The 27,453-nt window shown below is 46.2% G+C and overlaps 1 protein-coding gene across 1 annotated transcript in view; it reads right to left on the bottom strand.

The window, feature by feature from the left end:
* The window catches only part of BLK (BLK proto-oncogene, Src family tyrosine kinase), a 72,734-nt gene that overhangs the window by 40,824 nt on the left and 4,457 nt on the right, over positions 1-27,453 (bottom strand). Inside the window, exons 2-3 of the mRNA XM_054023039.1 lie at positions 4,635-4,752; positions 2,553-2,601 (exon numbers count right to left, since the gene is read on the bottom strand). Coding sequence (XP_053879014.1) covers positions 2,553-2,601; positions 4,635-4,751 — 166 coding nt within the window. The 5' untranslated portion in view covers position 4,752. The remainder of the gene's footprint in view (positions 1-2,552; positions 2,602-4,634; positions 4,753-27,453) is intronic.

Raw genomic sequence — 27,453 nt, forward strand, 5'->3', positions numbered from 1 at the left:
TGCAGAGAAGAGATTGAAAGTGTGAAACAAGTTCACCCTAAAGTTTCACAAGCCAGAAGGTGAAGAAAAAGAACCCAACATTTACTCTTTCAACAACAACAAAACCACCGTGTGATTTTTAAAGCAATTCTCATGATTTTTTTGTGCCTTCAATCATGGGTTTTGAATGTGTGGGGTTGGCAATACTGAAGAAAACACATCTCAGGTCTTTTATTTCTTAGGCTTTTTTGATGGCTGAACTGCCTAGATTTTGAGTTTCCTCAGTCAATTCACATGAATCGTCTTGTCTTAACAGAATAAATTAATTATTCCAAAACTGTTCATAAAACTATGTTGTAGCAAAAGAGCACTTTTGAAAATCCTTCCGCAGTTTGGAAAAAATAAGAACCTCACCACCCTGTTTCTTTGAACCTTCCCCCAAAACTAGAACTGATCCCAACCCCAAACCGAGCCTTCTTGGTCGTGTGTGTGTGTGAGTGTCTGTGTGCGCATGTGTGTGTGTTTTGAGATGGAATGGAAAAAGTCCCTGTAATATATCGTTGAAGTATTTTTCATTTTCACTGAGCACCTATGTACTTCTGCCTTCTGGCCGGAAGCAGAAGTGAAAGCTCCAATTATGAGGGAAGCTGTTCTCGTGTTTCTGGCTAGACTGGAAACAGGAGATGACAAATCCCCTCAAAAGCCCGCATTTGAGATTTCCAGACTGATTTTGCAGTCTTGAGAATAAAGGTGGTTGGGAATTTTCTGTCAAAATAGTGCTTTTTCCCTTCTGGAAAATGCAATTTCTGCAAAATCTTTCCACGGGAAAACACTCAGACTCCCAAGGCAGTCAAATTACAGCTCCCCTGAGGCTCCCCAGGAGCTCTTGGGGACACCAATTAAAGATGAACCAGCCTGAAACAAAACATTTCAACATTTCTGAATGGATATTTTTAGCCATGTTCTGGTCTGGGAAAAGCTTTGACATTTCGACTTTTCATCCAAAAACATATAGCAAAATATCGGAATTTCCCATGGGGATGGAAATTCCGATTTTCAACCAGCCCAGCTTAAGAGATTTTAATAAACTTTAGCTTAAGCATTTAAATACTGGCTCCTTGTCTGGGCAGACCCTTAGTTCCATACCTTGAGGTTCTTTTGTTAATAGTAATTAGGGTAGGAAGAATTTGATGCTTATTTTTAGGGGTTTCTATGGATAGTCCTGCATTTTTACACTATTTTTATTGGCTAAAATTTTTGCACAAACGGGAAATAAAAATAACATAACCCCCAGTTTCTGAATAATTGTTACTTAATCAATATGTAATGGTGGTAGGTCCAGAGCTCATAAGACATAGAACTCCTGGGCCATCCACTCCAGTCCTCTGCCTTTGCAGGCAACCTTGTCATAGAACAGTTTCTGATATAATAGCTCCATAATCCTTAATATTAATTGTAACATTTTCCCTTTAAATTGACAAAAATCATCCTGGGACAGTAAACTATTAACACTGATGAGACCCTCCCCAACCTAAATTGGGGCCCCAATGTGCTAGGCACTGTACGTTGTGAGCTTTCCAGGCCAGGAACTTTTTCTTGCTATGTTTGTACAGGGCTGCTAGGCGCTACCACAGTATGAATATTAAATAATGAGAATAAGACACAGTCCTCTGCATGAAGAGTTTACAATCTACATAGACAGGACAGGCGAAGGATGGCATAAAAGAACAATTATTAGCCCATTTTTCAGATGAGGAACTGAGGCACAGAGACACGAAATGGCTGCTTGGGGTTACCCAGAAAGTCTGGAGTAGAGCCAGGAAATGAACACAGCTCTTTCTGAGTCTCAGGCTTTGCTCACCCACAAAACATGTGCCAGTTTAATTCTATCAATGCAACACTTTTGTGTGGACCCTCTAACATTGGCTGCAGAACGCCTAATGGTGATTTAGTTTGTTCCTTATTAAATGTAAGCACTCAATATACAGCACCCTTCAACCAATTTCAGAAGGGCCGGCATCAATTTAACTCAGCCGATTTAGTGAAATTAGTGTGTGTGTGTGTAACTCACTACTGAATGTATGTTACATCTCCTACTCACTGCTCTGTCCACGGAGGATATGAGTCTATTGTAGCCAACGTTCATGCAGATTAGCGCTTTAGCTCAAGTTGTGCCAGCTCCTAATTTTAGTTTTGGAGGTTCCCGGTTCAATCCCCTGTGTGTAGACCTTGCTCCACTTGACCAATTAACAGAGAACATTTTTTCCCTTATGGTTGTTGATCAGAGAAAGAAATTGATGACTACCAATATTTACATCAAATCCTTCTAACAACTTGTCTACGTTCACACCCCTGAGCCACGCAGCTAAGCCAGTCTAAGTCTTAGATATAGGCTAGGCCTAGATGTACTAATAAGGAGCTAACAGTGCATCTGCATGAAAACTGTAAAAAAAAACCCCACACAAATGAATTGATGATATTAGAACTGGTTCACCCAGTCACAGCACATTGTCTTGCAGGAACCCCAGAGGAGGAGAAGGAAACAGTAAAGTGATTAAATGTAAAAATCTTACCTTGCTCTGATGATTGGTTTAGAGGCGAGGTACTAACATGTTGTCTGAACTTGGGAGAAACAAAAAACGTCCATTTGTTACTTTGCTGGATTAGGGGAAGGACCTGCTTTGTGGCACAAAAGTCACTCGAGGCCTGATCCTAAACTCATTGAATTCAATGGGAGTTTTTCCTATTGCTTTAAATGTGCTTAGGAACGGGCTCTTTATGTATTTTCATGGTGTTAGCATATTTTACTATGATGCATTCAGAGCTTGCTTGCGCATGTCCTTAAATACTCACTAGTCTCCTCTCAATTGATTTGGATGATCATAGTGGAGTTAACTAGATTTCAAACGCTGCCATACTATGTAAGGCAGTTCTTTGTTGCAAGATCTCTGTTAAATGATGTATGATGCAATCAATGAACCCCCTGAACAAATTTACAAAGCAGTATTATTTCAGGCAGAAAACCAGGAAACTGCCATAATTGTCTCGAGGCTCGTAGAATGTTCCTTGCTCATGAATATCAGGGTTAATTATTTACAGCTAAATACACAGATTTAACTTTAGATGCCTAAATTTAATCCCCAAGATTTAGGGGTTTAATCCTTTGGCACCTCCATTTTCCATGTGGTAAATTTATGTCATTTAGAATCTCTCTAGGTTTTCTCAGCCAGACAACAGAAAACAGCAAAGCCTGGGTGGTTATTCACCTAGCTAGCTGTATTCTTCCCAGATCCAGTCCATTCTCCACCTTGATACCATGCACAGTGTCAGCAAATGACTGTGCCAGACATCCATCTGGTCTCAACCCCTCTCCTGTCTACAGCAGTGATCTCCAACCTTTTTACGCCCCAGATCGCGTTTTGAATTTAAGGGGAACCAGGATCTACCCCGCCCCATCCCCGAGGCCCCGCCCTGCTCACTCCATCCCCTCCTCTCTCCGTCGCTCGCTCTCCCACACTCTCACTCACTTTCACCTGGCTGGGGTAGGGGGGTGGGGTTCGGAAGGAGGGAGTGAGGGCTCTGGGCTGGGGCCGAGGGGTTCGCAGTGTGGAAGGGGGCTCCGGGCTGAGCCTGGGGCAGGGGGTTGGGGTGCAGGAGGGGGTGCAGGGTGCTGGCTCTGGGAGAGGGGTCAGGGCAGCGCAGCGAGGCTAAGGCAGGCTCCCTGCCTGCCCCAAACCCACACTGCTCCCGGAAGGGGGCAGCATGGCCCTGCAGCCCCTGAGGGAGGAGCAGGGGGCACATGGCTCCGCATGCTGCTCCTCTCTGCAGGCAGCGCCCCCGCAGCTCCCATCGGCCACAGATCCCTGTTCCCAGCCAATGGGAGCTTCGGAGGCAGACCCGCTGCACCGCCGGAGATCGCGATCGACTGGGAGATTCTCTAGGATCTGCCAGTCAATCTCGACTGACCGAGTAATGGCCACTGGTCTACAGAATCTATCCAGATAGATGCTTCCAGGGCCTCTGAGCTCTCAGAGTCCTGAAGACGTTTTATCCTCACACCACCCCTGTGAGGGAGGGGAGCATTAACCCCATTTTACAGATAGGGATCTGAGACACAGAGTAGAGGCAGCGACTTATCAAACCTAAGGAAGTCTGAGGCTCAGCCAGAAATAGCACCAAAGTCCCCGGAGGCCCAGTGCAGCCCTCTAGCCACTGGACCATCCTCCTTCACCTTTACAGAAAAGGTGGCCCGAGTTGAAGGGCATGTCGACACCACCCGCCGGATCGGTGGGTAGTAATCGATCTATCGGGGATCGATTTATCACTTCTCGTCTAGACTCCCATACTCCACCTTGGCAGGAGGAGTAAGTGGAGTCGACGGGGAAGCCGCGGCGGTCAACTTGCCGCCGTGAGGACGGCCAGGTAAGTCGAACTAAGATACTTCGACTTCAGCTACGCAAATAGCGTAGCTGAAGTTGCATATCTTAGATCGATTCCCCCACCCACCCCGTAGTGTAGACCAGCCCGAAGGGAACTAAAGGGCTTGAGTTACCGCTGGCATACACAAGTGCTGCCCTACTGATTTCATAACTACCTGTGCCGCCGCGACTACGCTACCACAGGACACAGAAGGAAGTCACCAGCTGCTTACTTACCGGGGGCGGGGGTGGAGGAGGTTTCTTCCTGGAGAATATCTGAGGTTTTTGCCTATTTGCAGCCTCACACTGCTTTTGTGGTGTGGACTGGTGGCGTTTGCTCCCATACAGTCCCATCCTGTGAGAAAGAACACAAATGAATATGTGATGGGGCGATGCACGGAGTCAGGTGCTATTCAGTACAAGTAAGGGTGGTGTAAGGTCCTAAACTAAGGTAAGGACAAATGGTAGGAGATGGGAACACAGAGAGGAGTGAGAGGTACGTAAAAGCCCCGCATTATTGTAATACCTGAGTGCCTCACAACAGGGCTGCAGGATTCAGAAGCACTGTTCTCTGCATCTGACAGACGAGTGACTTGTCTAAGGTCACACAGGAAGTCTGTGGCAGAGCAGGGAACTGGGTGTGCATCTCTGAGGCTAACACCCTAACCCCTGGAACATCCTGGCTTTCCAATGTCCCAAGCCTGTACCGGCACTCTGGGTCTGAGTGTTTGGAAGGTAACAGAGGTTTTGAATAGAGATGGTTGAAATGTTTGTCAAAACACCTTTGTCAAAATATGGCTTTCTGACCACAACCTACTTCTTTGCTTTGGTCAAAATGTTCTGCTTTGTCGATGCCGGGGGAAAAGAAATCAGGTTTAGGAAACCCAAATGTTTCTACTGAGAAGTAAATTGTTTCACTTTTCAGATACCACAAAGATTTGTCAGTGACAGGTTTTTAAACACTTCCCCTACCCTAGATATATATTGGGTGGGGGGGAGGGAAAGACGGCAAAAATTGGCATTTTTCGACTGGCTCTAATTTTTTAGTTTAATGCAAAATCATCTCTCGCCCTACATGCCTAGGCAGGAGAATAAGGGAGCGTAGATGCCTTTACAACCCAGCATAGGCTATGCACCCTGACAGGGGTGGGAGAATAGCTTTCATAGGACTGCTGCTCCCCCTCCCATAGGGGTGGGCGGGCAGGAGTGGGAAACGGGGGCTGGCCTGACTTTGCTTGTTCCCCTCTTGCTGAGCCTGCATGGAAGAGGAAGTATTCTGCTCCTTGTATAAATCAGTAGCAGACTGAATCCTTACCCTGGATCCAGGGGGACAAGCCAGGAAATGAACTCTGACTCTGAGAGTCTGCTTCAGTGGTAGGGCAGCTACTGCTGCCTGTAACTCAGGGCAGCTTGTCAAGTCCCACACGCTCAACAGGACTACTCAGCGTGACAGCATCAGGCTCCTAGGTTGTAAGAGCTTTCGCTCAGGGAATCCATCTCTATTTCCATTGCGGAGCATTATACCCACGTATGGCGCTGATGTGATGACCGACCTCTTGGCTGACACACCGGGGACTGACCAGCTAATAGCGTGAGATGCCCCTTGAGATAAAGCTCCCTAGCTGGAAGCTATAATTACTCATTGCCTCTGTGGATTGGCACAGAGGGGGACCTGGAACGCACACTCCCCAGTGGGTTACACTATGCAGGTTAAACGTCTGTAAATTATAAGCCGATTTTGATTTCCCCATTGGCAGCTGTTATTCAGCTCTTCAATGGAAACAACAGGAAGAGGGTAAAAAAGACAAGTCATCTGATTAACAAAAAGATGAAAGCTTCTCTGTGTGAAATTGGAAAAGGAGCTCAATAACCTATGGAAATCACAGCATCATAGAATCTCAGGGTTGGAAGGGACCTCAGGAGGTCATCTAGTCCAACCCCCTGCTCAAAGCAGGACCAATCCCCAACTAAATCATCCCAGCCAGGGCTTTGTCAAGCCTGATCTTAAAAACCTCTAAGGATGGAGATTCCACCACCTCCCTAGGTAACCCATTCCAGTGCTTCACCACCCTCCTAGTGAAAAATATCCAACCTAAACCTCCCCCACTGCAACTTGAGACCATTACTCCTTGTTCTGTCATCTGGTACCACTGAGAACAGTCTAGATCCATCCTCTTTGGAACCCCCTTTCAGGTAGTTGAAAGCAGCTATCAAATCCCCTCATTCTTGTCTTCTGCAGACTAAATAATTCCAGTTCCCTCAGCCTCTCCTCATAAGTCATGTGCTCCAGCCCCCTAATCATTTTTGTTGCCCTCCGCTGAACTCTTTCCAATTTTTCCACATCCTTCTTGTAATATGGGGTCCAAAACTGGGCACAGTACTCCAGGGTGCACAGATAGCGTGCAGTGTTTCTATTTACATGATAGTCATTAACTTGTACTTCTGGGGTCAGATGCTGAGACACTTGAGGAGTAAGTTATGCTCTCCCTGAGTAAGGATATCAGAAGCTGACCTATGCAGTCCTTTTTATACACATGGTTCCCAAAGGGCTCCACCAGTTTAGGACAGATTCTGATACCCTGACTCCAACTGAGTAGCACATTATCCATGAATTGCCCCAGTATTGCCAACTTCCAAAGTTCAAATGGCATGTGCCAGACCCTGAAAAATCACTAGACCGACTCAATCATGTGTATCAAAAAGCCATCTCCTGTGGTTTTGGTCTCTCTTTGAGCTCCCCTCACCACCCAGCATCTGCAGGACATACCATGCTGTCCACTCTCCTCAAATGCAGAGAGGATGATGATTTGGGCCCTGCTCAGGAGCTCTGGTGGCAGGACCCAGCTGAGAGCAAATCACACAGATTTACCTAACATGCTGACTGCCGCGCTACCAGCTTCCCCTCACCTCCAAAAGTCTAATGACCTCTGTGCCCACCCAACCCCACATCTGCCCATCCCAGCAGTAATTATGCACCCCCAGCCCCACATCAATACTGCCCACCGCTGCCCCTTGCTCCTCAGCACATCCCTGCTTCAGGGGTTCTTCACCCCAGTCTCCCAGGCCTGGGGGAGCTGCTGCACCAAATCTCCCTTCCCCCCGTTCTCAGGTCTGGTGTTGAAGGGATGGGGGGAGAGGAGCAGAGAGCAGACTGACCCATTCATCATAGGAGGAAATGGGGGAGCAGAGCCACGCTTTGCTGCTGGGCTCATTTGGCTTCCCCTCCAGCTCTGACCCATGGGAATGGTGCCGGCTAATCCCCCTCCCCCACCTAAAAGCCCATTAGACTCCCACGGGGAGTGGGGAGAGTTCTGCCCACCTCCTGCTGCATCCGTGATTGGCTGCTTTCCCCCAGGAGGCGGGGAAGCCGAAGGCAGCCAATCAGAGGTGAAATGCCCGAGAGGATGAGAGCTTCTCCCATCACTCCCAGAGAATGGCACCATTGGCGTTACTTGCAATGAACTCGCGAGAGCTGGCGGCACCGAATTCCCATTGACTTCACAGGGCCGGCTGTGAGGAATGGCTCACCAACTTGTGCGAGAGCGGCACAGTCTAGCTGTGTATATATAGAAATCACTACACCACTGATATGCAGCTGTCTCTGGGGTGGAATCTGGTGGCAACTGAGAGCAGGAAGGGGAAGCCTCAGCATACAGACTTCCAGCAAGAAGGGGAGTTTCAGGCACATCAAATGTAAAAGACAGAATTTGCTTCCAGCTTCCCCCCTTCGGCAAGATACCCTGCTCTTGCAAAAAGTGAATCTTTCAATGCACTCAGGACCTGAGTTTTTGGATGATCTATATGACAGTACAAAGCCCCCTAACACCACTGACTCAGAAGAGAAAGCCTCACTTACTCAGACACCTCCTCCACTTCCTTCGGCAGCTTGGGCTTTCCTTGGCAGTCTCTCATCCCAGTATTGACAGGGCCTGGCCCTGCGTAGCAGAGCTAGATAATTATTAGGAGCAAATGTGATCTATTTATTGAACTTGTCCCATTCTTTCCACTTGTGAATTGTCCATGAACAGATCAGGACTGTAATGAATTTGCTCATTATCTGAAGTTGTCGAATACTTTGTGCAGATATATTTCAGCCTGTGTGTTGACCTACTTGCCACGTGTGGTCATTTGAGTATTTGATATTCACAATTTGCTCTTCAAGTCACGTTACTGGTCCAGTAAGCCATTGAGGCATTGCTGCTGATCCTTGATTGGATCATAGACAAGTTGCTTGGCTTAAAACTAGGGTGACCAGATGTCCTGTTTTTAAAGAGACAGTCCCATTTCGGGGGATTTTTTCTTATATAGGTGCCTATTACTCTCCACCCCCTGTCCTGTTTTTTCACAGTTGCTATCTGGTCACCCTACTTAAAACCATTCACTTTCCTTCCGCATTGTCTAGCTACCGTCAGCCTCATTCTAAGTGTATATCTAGCTATGGTCTCCACCCCCGTGGCATCTGAGCACCTCACTATCTTTTAATGTATTTCTCCTCAACACACCTTTGTGAGGTACGGCAAGTGTTATTATTCCCATTTTACAGACGGGGAATTGAGACACAGAAAGACTAAGTGACTCTCCCAACATCACACACAAAGGCTGTGGCAAAGTACAGAATTAAACCCAGGTCTGCCATGTCCTTGCTTAGTGTCCTAACCGCAAGACCATCCTTCCACTCAACATGGAGGATATCCAGATAAGAGTAAGTGGAATTGCAGGCAAACAGGTGCATTTGCACAAATATAAATTCCTCCCCAAACAGAAATGGCTGCACTGAACACTACAGTACTCGGAGACAGAAAGTTTATGGGTGTTAACAACATGGAGGACCTGCAAAGAGCGCCCCAGGATAAACAGAGATGGCGGCGCCTGGTTCGTCTGATGGCGTAGGAAGGTTTCACATTTAGAAATGGTTCTCGTGAAACTACACAGAAAAAATGAACAAATGTGGCTCCACCTAGATAGGAATTGGAATTTGTGAAATATTTGCAAATAATATCCCCCGCTCATCATCCCGCCCTACTTTTTTAAGAGACGTAAGAAGTCCAGAACTGCAGGCATTTACAATATACTTTAGCCCCTTTCTGACCTGATTCATACATTATGGAAACACTCTATTTATACCCTTCATTTGCGGATATGCCAGTCCTACATGCAGATGACTGTTGTGCAAAAGCCTCAGATAGATAGATAAGAGAGAGTCTGACAGGCCTCTTGTGAGGTGCTAAGCCTCCGAAGATGGTCAAAATGTCTTTGCTTTTTTTTTTTTTCCGACAAAAATAAGTGTTTTGGTTAACCAATAGAGTTGAGTTGAAATTTGTTTTCACAAAAAATTGTTTTTGACAAAATTGAGTTTTTTAATTTTGAAAAAAAAATTTGGCGAGAGGTTTGAGAAGTTTTGTATCAAAACAACTGGAAAATGCTCCCCTCTCAATTTTTTTATCCCCTTACTCCCCCTTTATTTTCCTCTGAAAAAGAGGGGAAGGAGGTAAAAAATGAGATAAAGTGTGTGTGGTGGGAATATTCTGATTTATTTATTAGGGCTGTAGAAAAACAGCCAAAATATTTATAATACATTTAAATTGATATTCTATTATTAACAGTGCGATTAAAACTGTGATTAATTGCAATTAATATTTTGAATCAAATTAATTTGTTTTGAGTTAATGGCATGAATTAACTGTGATTAATTGACAGCCCTCTTATTTACCTTTTCCCACTTGAAAAAGTTGGAATTTTTTTTAAAAAATGAGAGAAATGGCAGGGGAGACCCACTTCCCCATACTTTTACTTTTCTCTTCCACTGGAAAAGTGTGACCAAAGTAATATTTGGGGCTGTCAAGTGATTAAAAAATAATCACAATTAATCATGAGATTAAAAAAATATGATTAATTGCAGTTTTAATCACACTGTTAATAAGAGAATACCAACTGAAATTTATTATAAATATTTGTGGATGTTTTTCTACATTTTCAAATATATTGATTTCAATTACAACACAGAATACAAAGTGTACAGTGCTCACTTTATATTATTATTTTTTATTACAAATATTTACACTGTAAAAAAGATAAACAGAAGAAATAGTATTTTTCAATTCACCTCATACAAGTACTGTAGTGCAATCTCCTTGTCGTGAAAGTGCAACTTTCAAATGTAGATTTTTTACATAACTGCACTCAAAAAACAAAAGAATGTAAAACATGGAGCCCACAAGTCCACTCAGTCCTACTTCTTTGGCCAATCGCTAAGACAAACAAGTTTGTTTACATTTGCAGGAGATAATGTTGCCCTCTTCTTATTTACAATGTCACCTGAAAGTGAGAACAGGTGTTCACATGGCACTGTTGTAATGTAAAGTGAGCACTGTGCACTTTGTATTCTGGGTTGTAATTGAAATCAATATATTTGAAAATGTAGAAAAACATCCACAAATATTTATAATAAATTTAAATTGGTATTCCATTATTATTTAACAGTGCAGTTAATTAATTAACTGATAACTCAAGCGGTTAACGTAAAACAAATTAACTAGATTAAAAATAGTCATGATTAATTAAACAAGTAATTAATTAAACTGTTAATTAATTGCTTGATAGTCAAACTAATTAATTGCAACAATTTTTTTAATCTAGCTAATTTGTTTTGCGTTAACCGCTTGAGTTATTAGTTAATTAATTAACTGCACATGTTACTCTGCCACCTCTATAATATCAAATAAATGTCTTTCCCTACTTTCTTTCTCTTTTTGGCTTATTTCCCCCATACCCCACCCCATTCCAGAAAGTAAATAAGTGAAAAAACAGTAAAAAACAATTTTTGGAAATCGAACTGCTTTCAGTGTTTGGAACCAAAAATGAAACACAAATTGCAATCCGAAATGAAAAGTTTAATTTAGTTTGGAAGCTTTTTACAAAAGAATCAAAATTTGGCATCAGACAGTTTTGAGCCAAAACATTTTGTTTGAAATTGCTCACAGGGAAAATAACAGATTTTTCGACCCGCTCTACCCACTTGGGTCCATGGGAGTTGAGGGCAATCAGCACTGCATGGGATTGTTATGTTCATGGCATACACACATTGCTGTTAGATAGAAACATAAATACTCTTCCTGGAAGATTGCAATGTAGTGTGACTTTATTTTTTTAGAATTCAGAACACACAAAACCCCCAAAACAGAGAGAGAAAAAGCAGGCTACTCCGCAAAACAGAGAGGCGCAACTCACCCGGCCTCACACTAGGCTGGCTCTCTGCTGACTGACTGGTGCTACTAGGTGGGACCCAGATAACACACTTCCCTTTAGCCCGCCGCCCCCAGCCAAAAATCACTGAAATTTAAAGTGACAGTCTACAATTTTAACACAGATTTTAATACACCCCAAGGATCAGGCTCATACTGTATGTCAGAAAAAACACAAAGGCTACAGACACACTGATTATTTGTACAGCACCCCCAAAACATACCATGTGCTTCACAGAGTGACAAAGGGTATGTCTACACTACCATGAAAGACCCATGGCAGCTGGCTGGGGTAGCTGACTCAGGTTCATGGGGCTCAGAGCCCAGGCTCCAGCCCTAGCCCTAACATCTACACTGTTATTTTATAGCTCTGCACCCTGCACCCCGCAAGCCGAGCTCTGAGACTTGCTTCCGCGGGTTTTTTAATCGCAGTGTAGCCGCACCCAAAAGGATGAGGTCCACTGCAAGAACATATACCTCTTGGTGCATTGACCAGTGCAGATTTTCGCCCTTGAATCCCACCTCATTCCCAGCTCAAATGAAGTGAAATATCTGCGCCATTCTTGCTGCAAAAAGTATCATCTGCTCCGCAGCTTTTGAGGCCCATTTTACAGCACATGTCGGTAGAGTGAGGTTAGAAGGAGAGGCACATCTTGTGAAGCTCAACGCAGTGTAATTCTGCGCACAGCAAGGAAGCCTGTGTTTACTTTTAGAGACACAAAAGACTATTTAAGTTAGCCCTCAAATACCTCTTCCAGCCGACAGACATTTAAGCCTCATCGCTGCTGGACATTCAGGTACCAGCGCAAAGCCCTATAGGTGTAGACATGATTGATACCAGTTTACCTTACCCTGGGGTGAGCTGCATGCACTGATCATGCTGCGCTGATGTAAAATGGTGTCTACACTGATATGGCTAATGTGTGGGCTAAATACTCAGGGCCAGATCACATCGATTCTACATTCCATGGCTAAAAGGGACCACTCTGATCAGCTGGTCTGGCTTCCAGTATAAGACACGCTGCAGAACTTCCCTAAAATAATTCCTAGAGCCGTTCTTTTAGAAAAAACATCGGGGGGTGGGGGTGGGGAACAGGGTAAATAAAGGTCAATGAACCTTTGCATCTGAAGAAGTGAGGTTCTTACCCACAAAAGCTTATGCTCCCAATACTTCTGTTAGTCTTAAAGGTGCCACAAGACCCTCTGTTGCTTTTTAAAGGTCAATGAAGCCGCACCGATTTATACCAGCTGAAGATCCAACCCTCATTGTAGACCCATGTATCGCACAGCAAGCTTGAACAAAGCACTTTTATAACTAGTTAAAGCCCCCAAACCATTTGGGGACCATATCCGTAAGGGTGAGAGTTTCCAAAGTGCAAGGGACTTAGGTACCCAACTTTCACTAGCCGTCAATGAGAACTGAAACCTAACTCTGCTAGACCCTTTTGATACCCCACTCTTGTCCTTACTCAGTTTTTATTCAGGCAAAGCTCCCATTGATTCAACTGAATCAGGACTGTGGGGTTCATCCCGTTGCGTTTCTGGATGTCCATCATTGTTAAATGGAGCTGGCCTTGGACTTCAAAGCCAGGCAATGACTTCCACACTAAAGAAACCTAATCTCCTTCTTACAAGGCGAGCTCACTGGCAATTTCAAAAAATAAAAACAAAATTTTTGGTAAATCGAAAATAATAATAAAAAAAAAATTGGGTCAAACAAAACAGTTCAAATTTTTTATCAGTTTTGAGCATTTAAAACATTTTTGACCTTTTACAAATAAAATGAAAGGATTTTTTTTTTAAATAAATCTTGTTTCAAACAGAAAAATCAAAATGTTTTGACTTTTTCTGAAAATTTTGTTAGTTTTTTTTTTTTTGACTGAAACGATTTGGCAAAACTGACACGAATTCACAATATGTTTTGGTGTCGACAAAGCTGCATTTTTTGCCTCAAAAAAGTTTTGTGCAAAAACCAGAAATATTTATAATGGGTCAGTCTTGGGCTGTTCCACCACTCAACCAGGAACATGCTGATCTGCCTGCCCTCTGTGGCATGTTCCTGTAACCCCCATTCACCCCAGTGACCGTTGCTCGTGGGACTGTCTGCATTGACTTTTGCACCTTCTTGTTTGTCAGTACGTGATTTTCGGTAAGGCTGGTGTTTTGGTACAAGATCTTCAAGTGGAAAGTTGAAAGGAAGTGGCTAAATCACGTGAATCATATGATGCCTTTAAAATGAGACTGGAAACTGAGTCAGCAGTGTGCCCTTGTTGCCAAGAAAGCCAATGGCATATTGGGCTGTATTAGTAGGAGCATAGCCAGCAGATTGAGGGAAGTGATTATTCCCTTCTATTCGGCACTGGTGAGGCCACACCTGGAGTATTACGTCCAGTTTTGGTCCCCCCACTACAGAAAGGATGTGGACAAATTGGAGAGAGTCCAGCCGAGGGCAACAAAAATGATTAGGGGGCTGAGGCACATGACTTATGAGGAGAGGCTGAGGGAACTGGGGTTATTTAGTCTGCAGAAGAGAAGAGTGAAGGGGGATTTGATAGCAGCCTTCAACTACCTGAAGGGGGGTTCCAAAGAGGATGGAGCTCAGCTGTTCTCAGTGGTGGCAGATGACAGAACAAGAAGCAATGGTCTCAAGTTGCAGTGGGGGAGGTCTAGGCTGGATATTAGGAAACACTATTTCACTAGGAGGGTGGTGAAGCACTGGAATGGGTCACCGAGGGAGGTGGTAAAATCTCCCTACTTAGAGGTTTTTAAGGCCCGGCTTGACAAAACCCTGGCTGGGATGATTTAGTTGGGGTTGGTCCTGCTTTGAGCAGGAGATTGGACTAGATGACCTCCTAAGGTCTTTTCCAACCCTAATCTTCTATGATTCTATGGAGACTGGAGACACATACTATGTGTCTGAGGTCCGTGTTAGGTTGTCATTACCATAGAACAGTGGTTTTCAACCTGTGGTCTGTGGACCCGTGGAGGTCTGCAGATTGTCTAAGATTTCCCAAGGGATGTGCACCTCCGTTCACAATTTTTTAGGGGCTACAAATGAAAAAAGGTTGAAAACAGCTGCTGTAGAGGAACAAACACTCTACTGCTCCCCGTGAAGGGCACTGAAGTTTTTGACATTGACTTCAATGTGAGCAAGTTCAGCCTCCAACAGAACCATGAAGGTGGACAGGAAGGATAACCAAATAGGTCTTCTCCATCTCTGATTTCTGTGTGCTAGATTCACGAATCCACTCCAGCTGCTTGGAGCTTCCAGAGCAGCACAAAGCAACTGGGACAGCCTCCCTCTGGACCGACACCCTGGGGACCGAAAGGGGGCTAAAAGCATAAGCGGTTTGAGCTAAAGAGCCAAACTCTGTATCTGGGGGGCTGCACCAACGTATATCCTCGTGGGTTGGCCCAGAGGGGACCTGTAACACACACTCACCAGTGCATTGTGCAACCAGAGCGTAGTGGTGAATCTGACCCTAGGATTCAATTATATTATTCCCGTCCCCATTGTGCTTTGGAACCCCGGTCAAGAATCGGGCCCCCTTGCACTAGACACTGTACAGGCCAATGACAAAGGAGACAATCCTCGCCCCTCGGAGCTTACAGTCCAGGTGCCAGCCAGGACAAAACATGTGGATGAAAGAGACAAAGGGAGGTTGCCTGGGATTTAGCCAAAAAGCAGACGTCTCAGCTCACCTGTCTACCTCACTCTCGTGAAATTGTGCTGTGGCAAATCAGACCCCCGCCGCATTAAACACTCCAGAGTCTCTTTGGTTGTTTGCAGAGTTGTCGGTGTGGTTGCATTTTATGGGCCAGATGCACTGGTCCTCTCCAGTTCTTTTGCACGAGTAGGACAACACAAAGCAGCTGAAAAACCTGGCTGAAAAAACAGCCCATTAAGCCAGGGATGCATTGCATCACTAGAGCACTGCAAAGTAGCTGCAGCATACCGGAGAATCCTGCCCTATATTTTTTAATCTTCTGCCTCTGAAAAAGAAAACCCTACTTATTTACAGATATTCGCATACAACGTAACTGGCTTCCATCCCCTTGCTGGTTTTTTGGGTCGCTAAATGAATAGTTACCTAGGTTAAGGCAAGAAAGAGATGTAAGATAACACAACCGTACTGTACTATAAACAGTCCCCATCAGATACAAGGTCTAGCTCAGGCACAGAAGGTGGAGTGTGTGACTATCTTCCTGTAGCAGGATGCAGTGGCTGATGTGGTCAGGGCCTAATTTAAACTTTCCCACCTCACAGGCATTGGCATCTGGCATTTGCTTTCCTAATGCTGCGATATTGGCCAGCAAAATGCTCGGGGGGGGGGGGTAGCCTGGGGAAATCCATCCCTGGTTTTACAAGAGCCCTTAGGGTGTTTGGGAATGGGGAATTAGTTCTAAACAGGGCTCCGGCTCTATTGGTTGTCTCCAAAAAAGCCGCCGGTTCTTCACCGTTAATGGCGGCTCCTCAAGCCAATCGCTGCCCCGACTGGTAGGAGCCAGTCTGGGTGTGGGGCAAATGGAGCGGCGCTGTCCTGCTGGTGCAGGATAGCCCAGAGCAGACACCTGCCTCCTACAAGCAGGACTGCCCGGTCCTTTGCAAAGGAGCAGGGTGGGACCCCAGTTAGCATATGCTGCAGATGCGAGCATACATGTTAGCCAGCTTGGGAACTGGCCCTTATCCTATTAGCGATGCTCTGATCTTAGCCAGTCTCCCCTTTGCCACACAAAGATATTGGGCCTGATTTGCAGTTTCATGTAGGCCCCTTTATGTCATTCTGGCAGTGCAAGGGCTCGTAAAGTGTGTGGCTACATTTCATATTAAGCCCGGGCTCTGACCAGCTTTGGGACCAAGCCTCCTTTTCATCCACACACAAATCAGTCTGACGCGGGTCAGCGAGCTCTCAGGAACTGGAACGGGTACAGAGAAGGGCCACTAGGATGATCCGAGGAATGGAAAATCTGTCGTATGAAAGGAGACTCGAGGAGTTCGGGTTGTTTAGTCTAACCAAACGAAGGCTGAGGGGGGATATGATTGCTCTCTTTAAATATATCAGAGGAATAAATACCAGGGAAGGAGAGGAATTATTTCAGCTCAGTACTAATGCGGACACGAGAACAAATGGATATAAACTGGCCGTGGGTAAGTTTAGGCTTGAAATTAGACGAAGGTTTCTAACCGTCAGAGGGGTGAAATATTGGAACAGCCTTCCGAGGGAAACGGTGGGGGCAAAGGACCTGTCTGGTTTTAAGATTAAGCTAGATAAGTTTATGGAGGGAATGGTTTAATGGGATAACATGATTTTAGTCAAATAAACAGCGTGCCATCGCTGGTCAATAGTATCAATGGCTGATGAGGGTCTGGCTGGGGAATCTTGCCTACATGCTCGGGGTTCTACTGATCGCCATATTTGGGGTCGGGAAGGAATTTTCCTCCAGGGTAGATTGGCAGAGGCCCTGGAGGTTTTTCGCCTTCCTCCTCAGCATGGGGCGGGGGTCGCTAGCTGGAGGATTCTCTGCTACTTGAAGTCTCTAAACCACAGGATTTGGGGACTTCAACAGCAGAGTCAAGGGAAAGGGTTGGGACGACTTTGTGGCCTGCATCATGCGGGAGGTCAGACTAGATGATCATAATGGTCCCTTCTGACCTTAAAGTCTATGAGTCTATGAGGATCCGGATCCTATGACGGTGAGGTGGGTGGGTCAGACCCTGACTCCTGCTGTGACTCTGATCCAAGCCTTGTCATTTTGCAGTGTGGATCCTGCAGGTCGAACTGCAGACCTGAGTCAGAAGGTCTGTGTGGTGCGGTACAGACGCGCTAGCACGGCTGTGAGATGCAGAACCAGCAGTTGTAAACCCAGCTTTGCAGTGCAGTGTGTAGGCTTGGAAACACCGAGTCCACAAGCCCAGGTCTCCCACACCTGGGTTTACATTACAGTGTAGCTATACTGCCTCTTGGTGGCTGAGTCATTGAGGTGCTTGATCACAATCCTAAAGGGCGTGGGTTTGAGTCTGGCACGATCTCACACTGAAAGGCTGGCTCTGGTTCCCCCAGCTGCAGAATGGGTACTGGGTTCAGGCAGTCAAGGACGGGCAGATGTGATGCTGACCACATCACTCCCTTGTGCACCGTTGTGCACCATTGCTCCCTTGTGCACCGTATAAAACTGATGTGCCTTAACTGCGTCAGCCCAGTGAGCCATTGAATGGGGGGACCTTTGGCTTGACTCTGTAGATATACCCCCAGAGGGTAGAACTGACCCCCCCCTGAGAATCCCTACTGAGCAGAGGGTAGAGCTGGCATAAGGAGAGCTCTATGGTCCCCTTGTTCCCAACTCGGGGGCAGATCAGAGGTGTGGCTGAATGTACCACACTAGGGCTAGAAGCAGTGGGTCAGTCAGAGCAGCCCAGAGGCTTCTCTGATTTACACGTGGGGCTGGACAGGCTCCTGCATGGATCCATAACCCAGGGAGAAAAATAATGCTTCAAAGCCACCTTAACCTGTGCTCCAAGTGCATGAATGGAGTAACTATGATATGGGTTAATTTGGGATCTCTCGAATCACATCAGGCCGGCTCGTTACTTCCATCCAAACAACGGCTGGTTCGGAATCACCTGTCTCTCAGAGTCTTCCAGCTTTCTTGCTCCAGCAGGTGAATCCAGCCGGAAAAAAACAGATTCACTGGTTCATTCAAGCCTATTCCAAAAGATGGTGCCTTCTAGCAGGAAGCCGGCTGGGATGATAGACCGCATGGTGTTTGGGGGGGGGGGGGGGTTAAGGGCTCCAGTCTGAGCAGATACAAAAGCTTTATGAGAAGGGAGGGAAAAAATAAACTCTCTCTCTCTCCAGAAGTAGAAAATCTCCATATGATGTCGGCATGGTGGTTTGCTGATCAAAATCCCTGTTTGCAGAAAAAAATGCGGATTTCACCGAGAACGGCAACCGGCTGAATCCTGCTTTGCTGAGCAGTAAAAGGCTTTTCACAGGCACGCTCAGCTGGTCCTTGGAGCGTTATTTACTCTAGATTGTGCCTCCAGGGATGTAGGGTTTATTTTTTATCATCTATTTATTACTAATTAACATCATCAATTCATTCCGCACTGGGAATTTACTCTGTGCGTTCCAAACAAAGGGCTAGATTGCGCCTTTGCCCTGCTCTACGCGGCTGGGAGGTGGTGGGGGGGGTGAAGTGCCCCAGCAAAGAGGGACATACAAGCAGAATGCCCCAGGGGGCAGTATTTGCATTGCTTAAGGTAATCAACAGTGTGTGCTCTTGTCCATGCCTGTCTTTGCAAGCCAGCAGGTGGGCTATGTGGTCACGTGCCTTGGCCACGCCCCCTATTGTCTGGCCACACCCCTTTTGGACGAGGATGACTCCCAGGTGTAGCGGCTGGCTCAGGGGTGCAGTGAGTCTCTGGCTGCCTCTTTTACGGCGGTGTTGGGATGGGGAAGAGTACCCGTCCACCCTGGCACGTCCACTCAGGGGACAGCCACAATTTACCCCAGAGTGTGTGACACCCACCTCCCCAGTCCCAAGGAGGAGTTCTCTTTAGGAGTGGAAAGTGCCTACCGAGCATAAGGAGACAAGGGACTGCAGATGCCGTTCGCCACCTCCCCAGAGTGGCAATAAAAGGACTGGCTTGAAAGAACCTAGAAGTTCAAAGCTGGCAAAGAGCCATGTCCTGCCAGGCCACTTGGGGCCAGACTCTCAGCTGGCGTAAATCACCATCCATGGAGCTACACCAGTTTACATCAGTGAAGTTTCTGGTCCTGTCGTGTGAGCAGAAATCCCCCATCCTGGGCCCTAAGCGCGTTGACAAATCCTGTGCAACAGCGTCAGTCCCAAACAGCGACTCTGACAACACAACCAGACCCACCCACCCACCATTCCCTGACAGGTGCTATATATTCTCCATGTTCCCTCAGACAAATCAAATAGCTGGGCCTGATGCCTGCCCTGAAGGCCTGAGTTATCTCAAACCTGGGGAAGGACGTGAATGCCAAGAACGCCCTTCCTGCAGCCCCCTCTTCTGTGTACATCCAGCAGGAGGGGAGAGAAGAGGGTTTGAGAGGCAGCTTCGCAAACTGTTGCCCCTTCTCAGATTCTGCTGTCTGCTGGGTTAATAAAAACCAAGTGCCCAGTTATCCAGGGATTAAAGACCTTGGCAAAATCATGCACCAAGCCCTAGTGGCCGGGCTTGGTGCAGAGGGATTTTTGCAGGTTGGGGGAAGGGGTGAATCGATGGGGGTTAAAGACTGCTGTGCTCCGACCTCTATCCTCCCACCTTGTCCCCCGAGGGCAGCCATGGAGGGTGGATTTGCAGAGCAGACAACCCTGGCTCCTCTCCTGCTGCTCCACCCATTGATCCAACCCTTGAAGGCCTTACTAAGCTCAAAGATTCAGTGAAGTCAACGGAGACTTCAGATTGGTTGTTGCACCTTTTTTTAGTGCATCAGATGCTTACCATACCTATTTTAGATACTCTTCCTCTTTGTCGTGGAGAGTTGAGTGACTGCGTTTCCATTACATGAAAACCCACAAACAACTCAATGAAAATATATTTGGAAGTAAAATAAACGGGCTAATACTTTTCGTCAAAACTTTCCATAGAAAAAAATTGAAAAACAAACCATTTGGGGAACAAAAAATTAGATCATAGAATATCAGGGTTGGAAGGGACCTCAGGAAGTCATCTAGTCCAACCCCCTGCTCAAAGCAGGACCAATCCGCAGACAGATTTTTACCCCATTGTTTTGCAATAATTCTCACTTTTTAATAAAAAGGCCTGTCACAGGGTCTGCACAGGTCACTGCCCTCTCGTCCCTGCGCACGGGCTGGTCAAAGAAAGGGTCCCAGCCTCTCCTTCAGGTGATTCACCAGTGTCTTTTTATTTACAGTGCTTAATACAGAGTCCCGATTCACACAACACCAATCCCCACTCTGACCCTTCTCTGGGTCTACCGGCCCCTGAGGCTTTCTGCAGCTGGTAGAGACAGAGCTGCAGTCCCTCTGTCTTCCCCCAAGCTCGCCTTTCCCCCCCAGTGAGCCTGGATTTATATCTCCTCCCAACCCCTAGCACAGCTGGCTCCACTCAACTCAGGTGATTCCTCTGAGCCTGCCATCCTTAGAGCCTGCAGCTGTGCCCTTTGCTGAGTGTCCGGGCCCCTGCACTTGGCTGTTCTACCGGGAAGCCGGGGAGAAGCTACCAGGGCATCTAAGGGGTTTATACCCCAGCCCTGCCACAAGGCCATTTTCAATGAAAATTGGTTCCAAAAATGTCAACCAGCTCTAATTGGCCATACATTAATTCAGCTACAGTATTCAGGGAGGCAGTATATCCTAGGGGATAACACACGGGGGTGGTGCTGATAAAGACTTCTGTTCTATTCCTGGCTCTGCCATTGGCCAGCTGGGTGACCTCGGCTAAGTCATTTCCCCCTCTCTGTGCCTCGGTTTACCCTTCTGTTAAATTTGACAATGAAATTTACCACTTTGAGGTGCAGTGATGAAAAGCACTCTGGAAGAGGTAACTGTGAGGATTATTCAATAAAACCTGCTGGGGCTTTGCCTATAGGCTGCATAAAGAACTGTTTCCTTTTAACTGAGCGACCCTGGTCCCAGGATTATGAAACAGTATAAAATGAAGGAGGTGTCAGTTTTCATCAGGCCCTTCATGAAGATTCAATCTATGCAAGTCACTGAGGCACTGATTCTGCAACGAGCCCTGCGTGGGTGAACCCCTTCCTGTGGGGAAACCCGCTGAAGTCAATGTGGCTCTGCATGGGCACAAAGGTCTGCTCTCCAGATGCAGTTGCAGGATGGGGCTTAGGTGGGCTAATCCCCCCACGCATGTGCTACTTTTACTAACACTCAGGGAAGGTATGGCCCTGTTTCTGCAACTGACCACGTGTGGGCAGATGCCTGGGGGCTGCGCGGGGCCTCATTGACCCCAGCGTAGGGCAGGTCTCCCTAAGCAAAGCCACTTGCAGTCTCAAGCCCTGTGTGTCATAGATCCCATGGCCAGAAGGGACCATTGTAGTAATCTAGTCTGACCTCCTGTATAGCACAGGCCACAGGATTCCAACAGAGGAGACCACCACGCAGGGCCGGCTCCAGGCACCAGCATAGCAAGCAGGTGCCTGGGGCAGCCAATGAAGAGGGGGGCGGCACGTCCATCCGTTTGGCGGCAATTCGACAGCAGGGCCGTGACTCCCTCTCGGAGGGAAGGACCTGCCGCCGAAATGCCGCCGTAGAATGAAGCGGCGGTAGAGCTGCCGGCAATCGCGGCTTTTTTTTTTTGTTGCTTTGCTGCTTGGGGTGGCAAAAATGCTAGAGCCGGCCCTGCCACCACGACCCTTGGTAAATTGTCCCAGTGGTTAATTACCCTCACGGTTAAACATTTACACCATTATGTTTGCATGCCCAGGAAACAGCTAAATGAGGAAGCCCTGCGGGTAGGCATTTGCTGAACTTCTCCCTCCTGAACTTTCATTTTATCGGTTCCACTTAGCTGAAGCCGGGGATGCAGTTTCAGGATAAACCAACAAAAGGTGCCTCACTTGAACACAGACAAGATTCACCCGGGGTGGGGGGGGTCTCCTCCACAGCCAGAGAAAGCACCTGAGTTCTTTGCTCTCACCACAGCTTCACTTCCTACTCCTATGAAAAGGGAAGTTGCTTGTTCAGAACTTATTCTCCACTGCTTAGGTAGGACGGAGTCGCTGTGACTAGATACAGATGAGAGGTATAAATAGTCTAGTATCAACCCAAGTCCTCTCAGTAGGTCTGGGAAATGAGTCAAGAGTCCACTCAAAAGCTTTCTTCCGTTTTGAGACAAGCTCTCTATACTTAAAATGAGAAAGCCCAGTGGAAGCGGCAAAAACCTCTCAAGCGAGCAGAAATATTTTAAGCGCTCCCACTGCTAGAAGGCTGTGAGAACATGGGGTGCTAGAGAACAGCAGGCAGGAATGCAGCATGGTCTAGTGGCAAGACCACTCATGTCAGACTCAGAAGAGCTGGGTCCTCTGCCTAACTGTCCCCGGGTGATCATGGACAAGTCACATAGTTTCAATGCCTCTGTCTTGCCTCCCACGCTTGGTCTGTTTAGAGTAGGGAGTGCCGCTTCTGATGTCTGTACATGGCAGAGCATAATGGGGCCCTGATCTCGGTTGTGGCCTCTGGGGCTGCTGTCATATTAATAATAAATCTTGCTCCTCAGGGAACACCTCCTCCCAAGAAACCCAGCAAGCTAGACTGAGGCTATTTCAGGACAGGCAGGAGGGAGTTCCAGGGCCCTCACAGAGAATGACCGCCTGCAGCTCCCTCTCTTATAACCAGGAGAACTCCAGCTTGGGTGCCTCCACTGGTCTCATGTATGGGGAGAACTCTAAAAGAGAGAGGCAGTCTCTCTTGTTATGGCCCACGTTATTTAGGGGTTTAAGGATTGGTACTTGGTACCAACCCCTTAAACGCCACTTGGAGTCCTGCAGGCAGGCAGCACAGTCATGAAGCACCCAGCTCATGGCAAGAGATCCCATTTACAAGCAGGCTGTCTCATTCCACCCCAACTTCAGCTTCCGAATGGATGTAGGGACGTAGCCCGAAGCAGAGCACGTAGCAATCATCTTTGGTAGTGAAACAGGCATGAATCATAGCAATGAAGTCTGTGTTGGAAAGAAAAGGTCGCAATCTCCTGGCCTGCTGTGATGGGTCGACAATTCAACTGCAGACTCCATGCAATGTGGAGGGAGTGGGTAGGGGTGTAGGAAGATGATGAGCAGAATTTAAGGTCAGAAGAGCCAATTAGATCATCCAATGTGACCTCTTGCGTATCACAAGCCATTAAGTTTCACCTAGTTACCTGGTCCCATAAATAATTAAATAACTGTTGGACCATGGACTTGGGACTCTCACATCTCTGGCCCGGTGACTATTCGTGTATTTTATACAAAGTGAAACAGCGTCAATAGGAGAAATTGAAAGAGTCCCACACCCGATACCCGATAGCGAGGCTTGGAAGGATGAGATTTTTATCAGTCGATGTCGGTAAATGTTGATCTCATCACACACACCCCAACGGATGCAGAAGTATTTCCAGTCGATCACCAAAATGTGCAGATAGGCAAAATAAGGAAAACGCTGCTTGAGGACTTTTATTAGAGATCGCTCAAAGGACGTTGATTTTGTAGATGTTGACGTGTGATGTTGACAATTTGTGTTTTCATGGCTATAAAGCTGCAACTTTTTGAACCTCAGTATCTGTTATCGGTGAATAATGACGGTCTGACACCCCACCATTGTCTGACCTTCCATAGTTTCTTACGACTGTGAACATTTAAATAGATCAAAGCAGAAAAAATGCTTAGAAATAAACATCAACATCCATCGAAATTAGGAAAGAATAAAAATGGAATTCTGCCAAATCTGGCTATAGCCTGTTGTGAGGGCACTCCACAGCCCTCGAGAGGGAACCCTGGGTTCATGCCAGATGACTGCCCTAACCACAGGGCCCTTGCCTGAAAAAGGGGACAACCATGGCACCACCTCCCCTTCCAGCTGCTTGAATCTAGCCCGCCATTTCCTTCGCTTTTATTTTAAAAAAAGCTGCACAGAAATTCAATGAAACGTTTCATTTCAAGGCGCTGCCACGTTTCTGTTGATCCAAAAGGAAATGTTTGTTGACTTTTCTGATGTGCTGAAAATTCAGAAAAATTTCAGTTTCACGGTGTGCCAAACCAAATTTTTTTTTTCTTCCTGGCATTGCCAGCAAACCAAAAAAATCAGCTCTACTCGCTACTCCTCTGCTTATACATCCCAGGATCCCTCTTTGTCACGGCATTGCACTGACAGCTCATGCTCAACTGTTTGCCCACTATGACCCCTAACTCCTTTTCACAGTCAGCGCTTTCCAGGATACTGTCCTCCATTCTGGAGGCTTAGCCCAGTGTTCTTTGTTCCTACATGTCTAACTGAGTGTACTAAAACTCATTTTGTTTGAATGGACCCAGCTTGCCAACTTAGTCTGCAGAAGAGAAGAGTGAGGGGGGGGTTGATAGCAGCCTTCAACTACCTGAAGGGGGTTCCAAAGAGGATGGATCTAGACTGTTCTCAGTGGTAGCAGATGACAGAACAAGGAGTAATGGTCTCAAGTTGCAGCGGGGGAGGTTTAGGTTGGATATTAGGAAAAACTATTTCACTAGGAGGGTGGTGAAGCACTGGAATGGTTATCTAGGGAGGTGGTGGAATCTCCTTCCTTAGAGGTTTTTAAGGTCAGGCTTGACAAAGCCCTGGCTGGGATGCTTTAATTGGGGATTGGTCCTGCTTTGAGCAGGGGGTTGGACTAGATGACCTCCTGAGGTCCCTTCCAACCCTGACATTCTATGATTCTGTGATTACCAAACTATCCATATTGCAATACTGAGTGTCCTGTTCTCGTCATTATTTACCCATCCACCTCTTCACGTCATCATCTGCAGGTCTATAGAAACACGGTTACAGAGTTGTTCCGTTCGGGCAGGCACACGTCTAGAGGGCCCAGCAAAGTATTTTTTTTAATGACTTATGATGATGACTTATTATCGACTCCCTTCTCATGGACGTCGCAGAAGAAAGGAGCTCTGAGGAGGGGGTTGACTGAAGAGAGGACAGTGGCTGGCCAATGGGAACTGGGAGGGAGTTTTGGGTATATGGGAGGTATAGCGCATTTTGGAAACCGTATATGGAAATTTTGCTCAAATACGGGGCGGGGGAGGGGAGAGGGGATGCTTTCTGTGGAGACAATGACATTTCATTTTTTTCTGTGAAAATGACGTGAGAGGGGTTTTTTACCCCCACCTCCCAAATCACCTTTTTTCTGGCTGCACAAAAACTGCAGCTGGATTTTCAGCTGATGTAAATTGGCGTAATCAGCCAAACGATGCCACCTTACGTGAGCTGGGCCATTTAGACCCAGCTGAGGAGTTGACTAATGATTTTTCCCTCACAAGCATTGCGGTTTTCCCTCCCACCGCTCTAGGAGGACCATGCAAGTTTATCAGGTCATGCTGGGCTGTATCTAGGGAAGAGCCTGACTTGTGAAACTCAGAACTGAATCCAAACTTCCCCAAAGTTTTGTTGTGTTCAGTTCCGGGGTTTGGGGCTGGGCTCATCTGTAGTTCCCATCAGCTGAAGGTAAGCGTGAATATAGAGGAGGCCAGATGCTGAGCTGGTATAGATCAACTCAGTTCCACTGAAGCTAATGGAGCTATGCTGATTTAGGCCAGCCAAGGATGTGGCCTTACAGCGGTAGTATTTTTGCTATACCTGAGGGAAAGACAGCTGAGACAGGGCTGACTGAGTCAGGCAATTATGCACGTATGAAAAGACCAATCAAGAATTTGTTTTTCCTCTTCAAGTCTACATTTCACTGTTAGTCCCACACAAGAGATGATCATTTAAATGGAATCGGATCCCACTTCCAAAAAATAAATTGCTTCCTGAACGGTTTTAATGGGGTCAAGAACTATATCACAGTCTCGATTATATTAACATTTCCCTCCCAACTAGGATCAGTGAGTTGGAAGGATCTGAGTAAGGGAATTTCTAAGGTCCTTGGAATGCTTTTCTCTGTCTGCTCCCGCAAGTCACTACCTTTCTAATTCTCACCTGAACATAAAATAAATATAAGGAGATATACCCATATCTCATAAAACTGGAAGGGACCCTGAGTCCAGCCCCCTGCCTTCACTAGCAGGACCAAGTACTGATTTTTGCCCAGACACCTAAGTGGCCCTCTCAAGAATTGATCTCACAAGCCTGAGTTTGACAGGCCAATGCTCAAACCACTGAGCTATCCCTCCCCACTACATATGTATCTCCCTTGCCCACAGCTCTTTGTTTCTCTCTCCCTCTGCTATTATTCCTCATCTACATGTCATTTCATTATTTCTCTCGTCAGGATCCCGTTTACATGAAAGACACTGAACCAAATTAAGGGCAGACCCTGCAATCTTGACACCAGCAACACCCTACTGAAATCAGTGTGGAGTCTGGGTGTACAAGGGATGAGACCAGGGCCAAGGTTGTGTGTTATAGAAATTCACTTATTTACAGCATAGTAATGCAGACTATAAGCCTAATTCACCACGGGGCTATTCCAGTTTTATGATAGTGTAAATTTATCTTATTTACCATGGAAACATCTCTTAGGTCTGGATCCTTCTCCCTTTGAGGTCAATGTTAAACCTTCCATTAACTTCAGTGGTGCAGTATCAATGGATTTACATGGGCATAAAACTGGAGTAATGCACAGTTCAGATCAGGCCCAGAATTACCAGCCTCTAGCTCTGCCTCACTTAAACCCATCGTGTAAATGCAAGACACTCTGGCTAGTACAGTTCTCATCTACTATTTAGAGCTACTAAAAAAAAAATCTATAAAAAAAATTTTTTTTACAAGTAAACTTTTTGTGAAAAATGTCCATTTCCACCGATTTTTTCCCCCTGGTTTTCAATTTAAAAAAAAAAATTTTTTTTTCAGTGTTTACCAAAAACTGAAATTATTTTTCAATGATAACTCCAAAAAATGTAAACTAAAAATATCCTCAAAAATGGAAAACAGTGTTTGTCAAAAATAGTGTTGTTTTTTTTTTCAAAATGTTTGACAAGAAAAAACAATTTCCCAATGAGTTTGATTTGCATTATGTTGTCCCACTGGAAGACGGACATTTCTCTTTCAATACTTCTCATTCACTGAGAGTGAAATATATGATAGAAAAAAGAGAAGAGACGAGACAGAAACCAAGATGTATCTTTTACTCGAGTGTCTTT

This window comes from Malaclemys terrapin, chromosome 3, assembly GCF_027887155.1.
Source record: "Malaclemys terrapin pileata isolate rMalTer1 chromosome 3, rMalTer1.hap1, whole genome shotgun sequence".
NCBI classification, from domain to species: domain Eukaryota; kingdom Metazoa; phylum Chordata; order Testudines; family Emydidae; genus Malaclemys; species Malaclemys terrapin.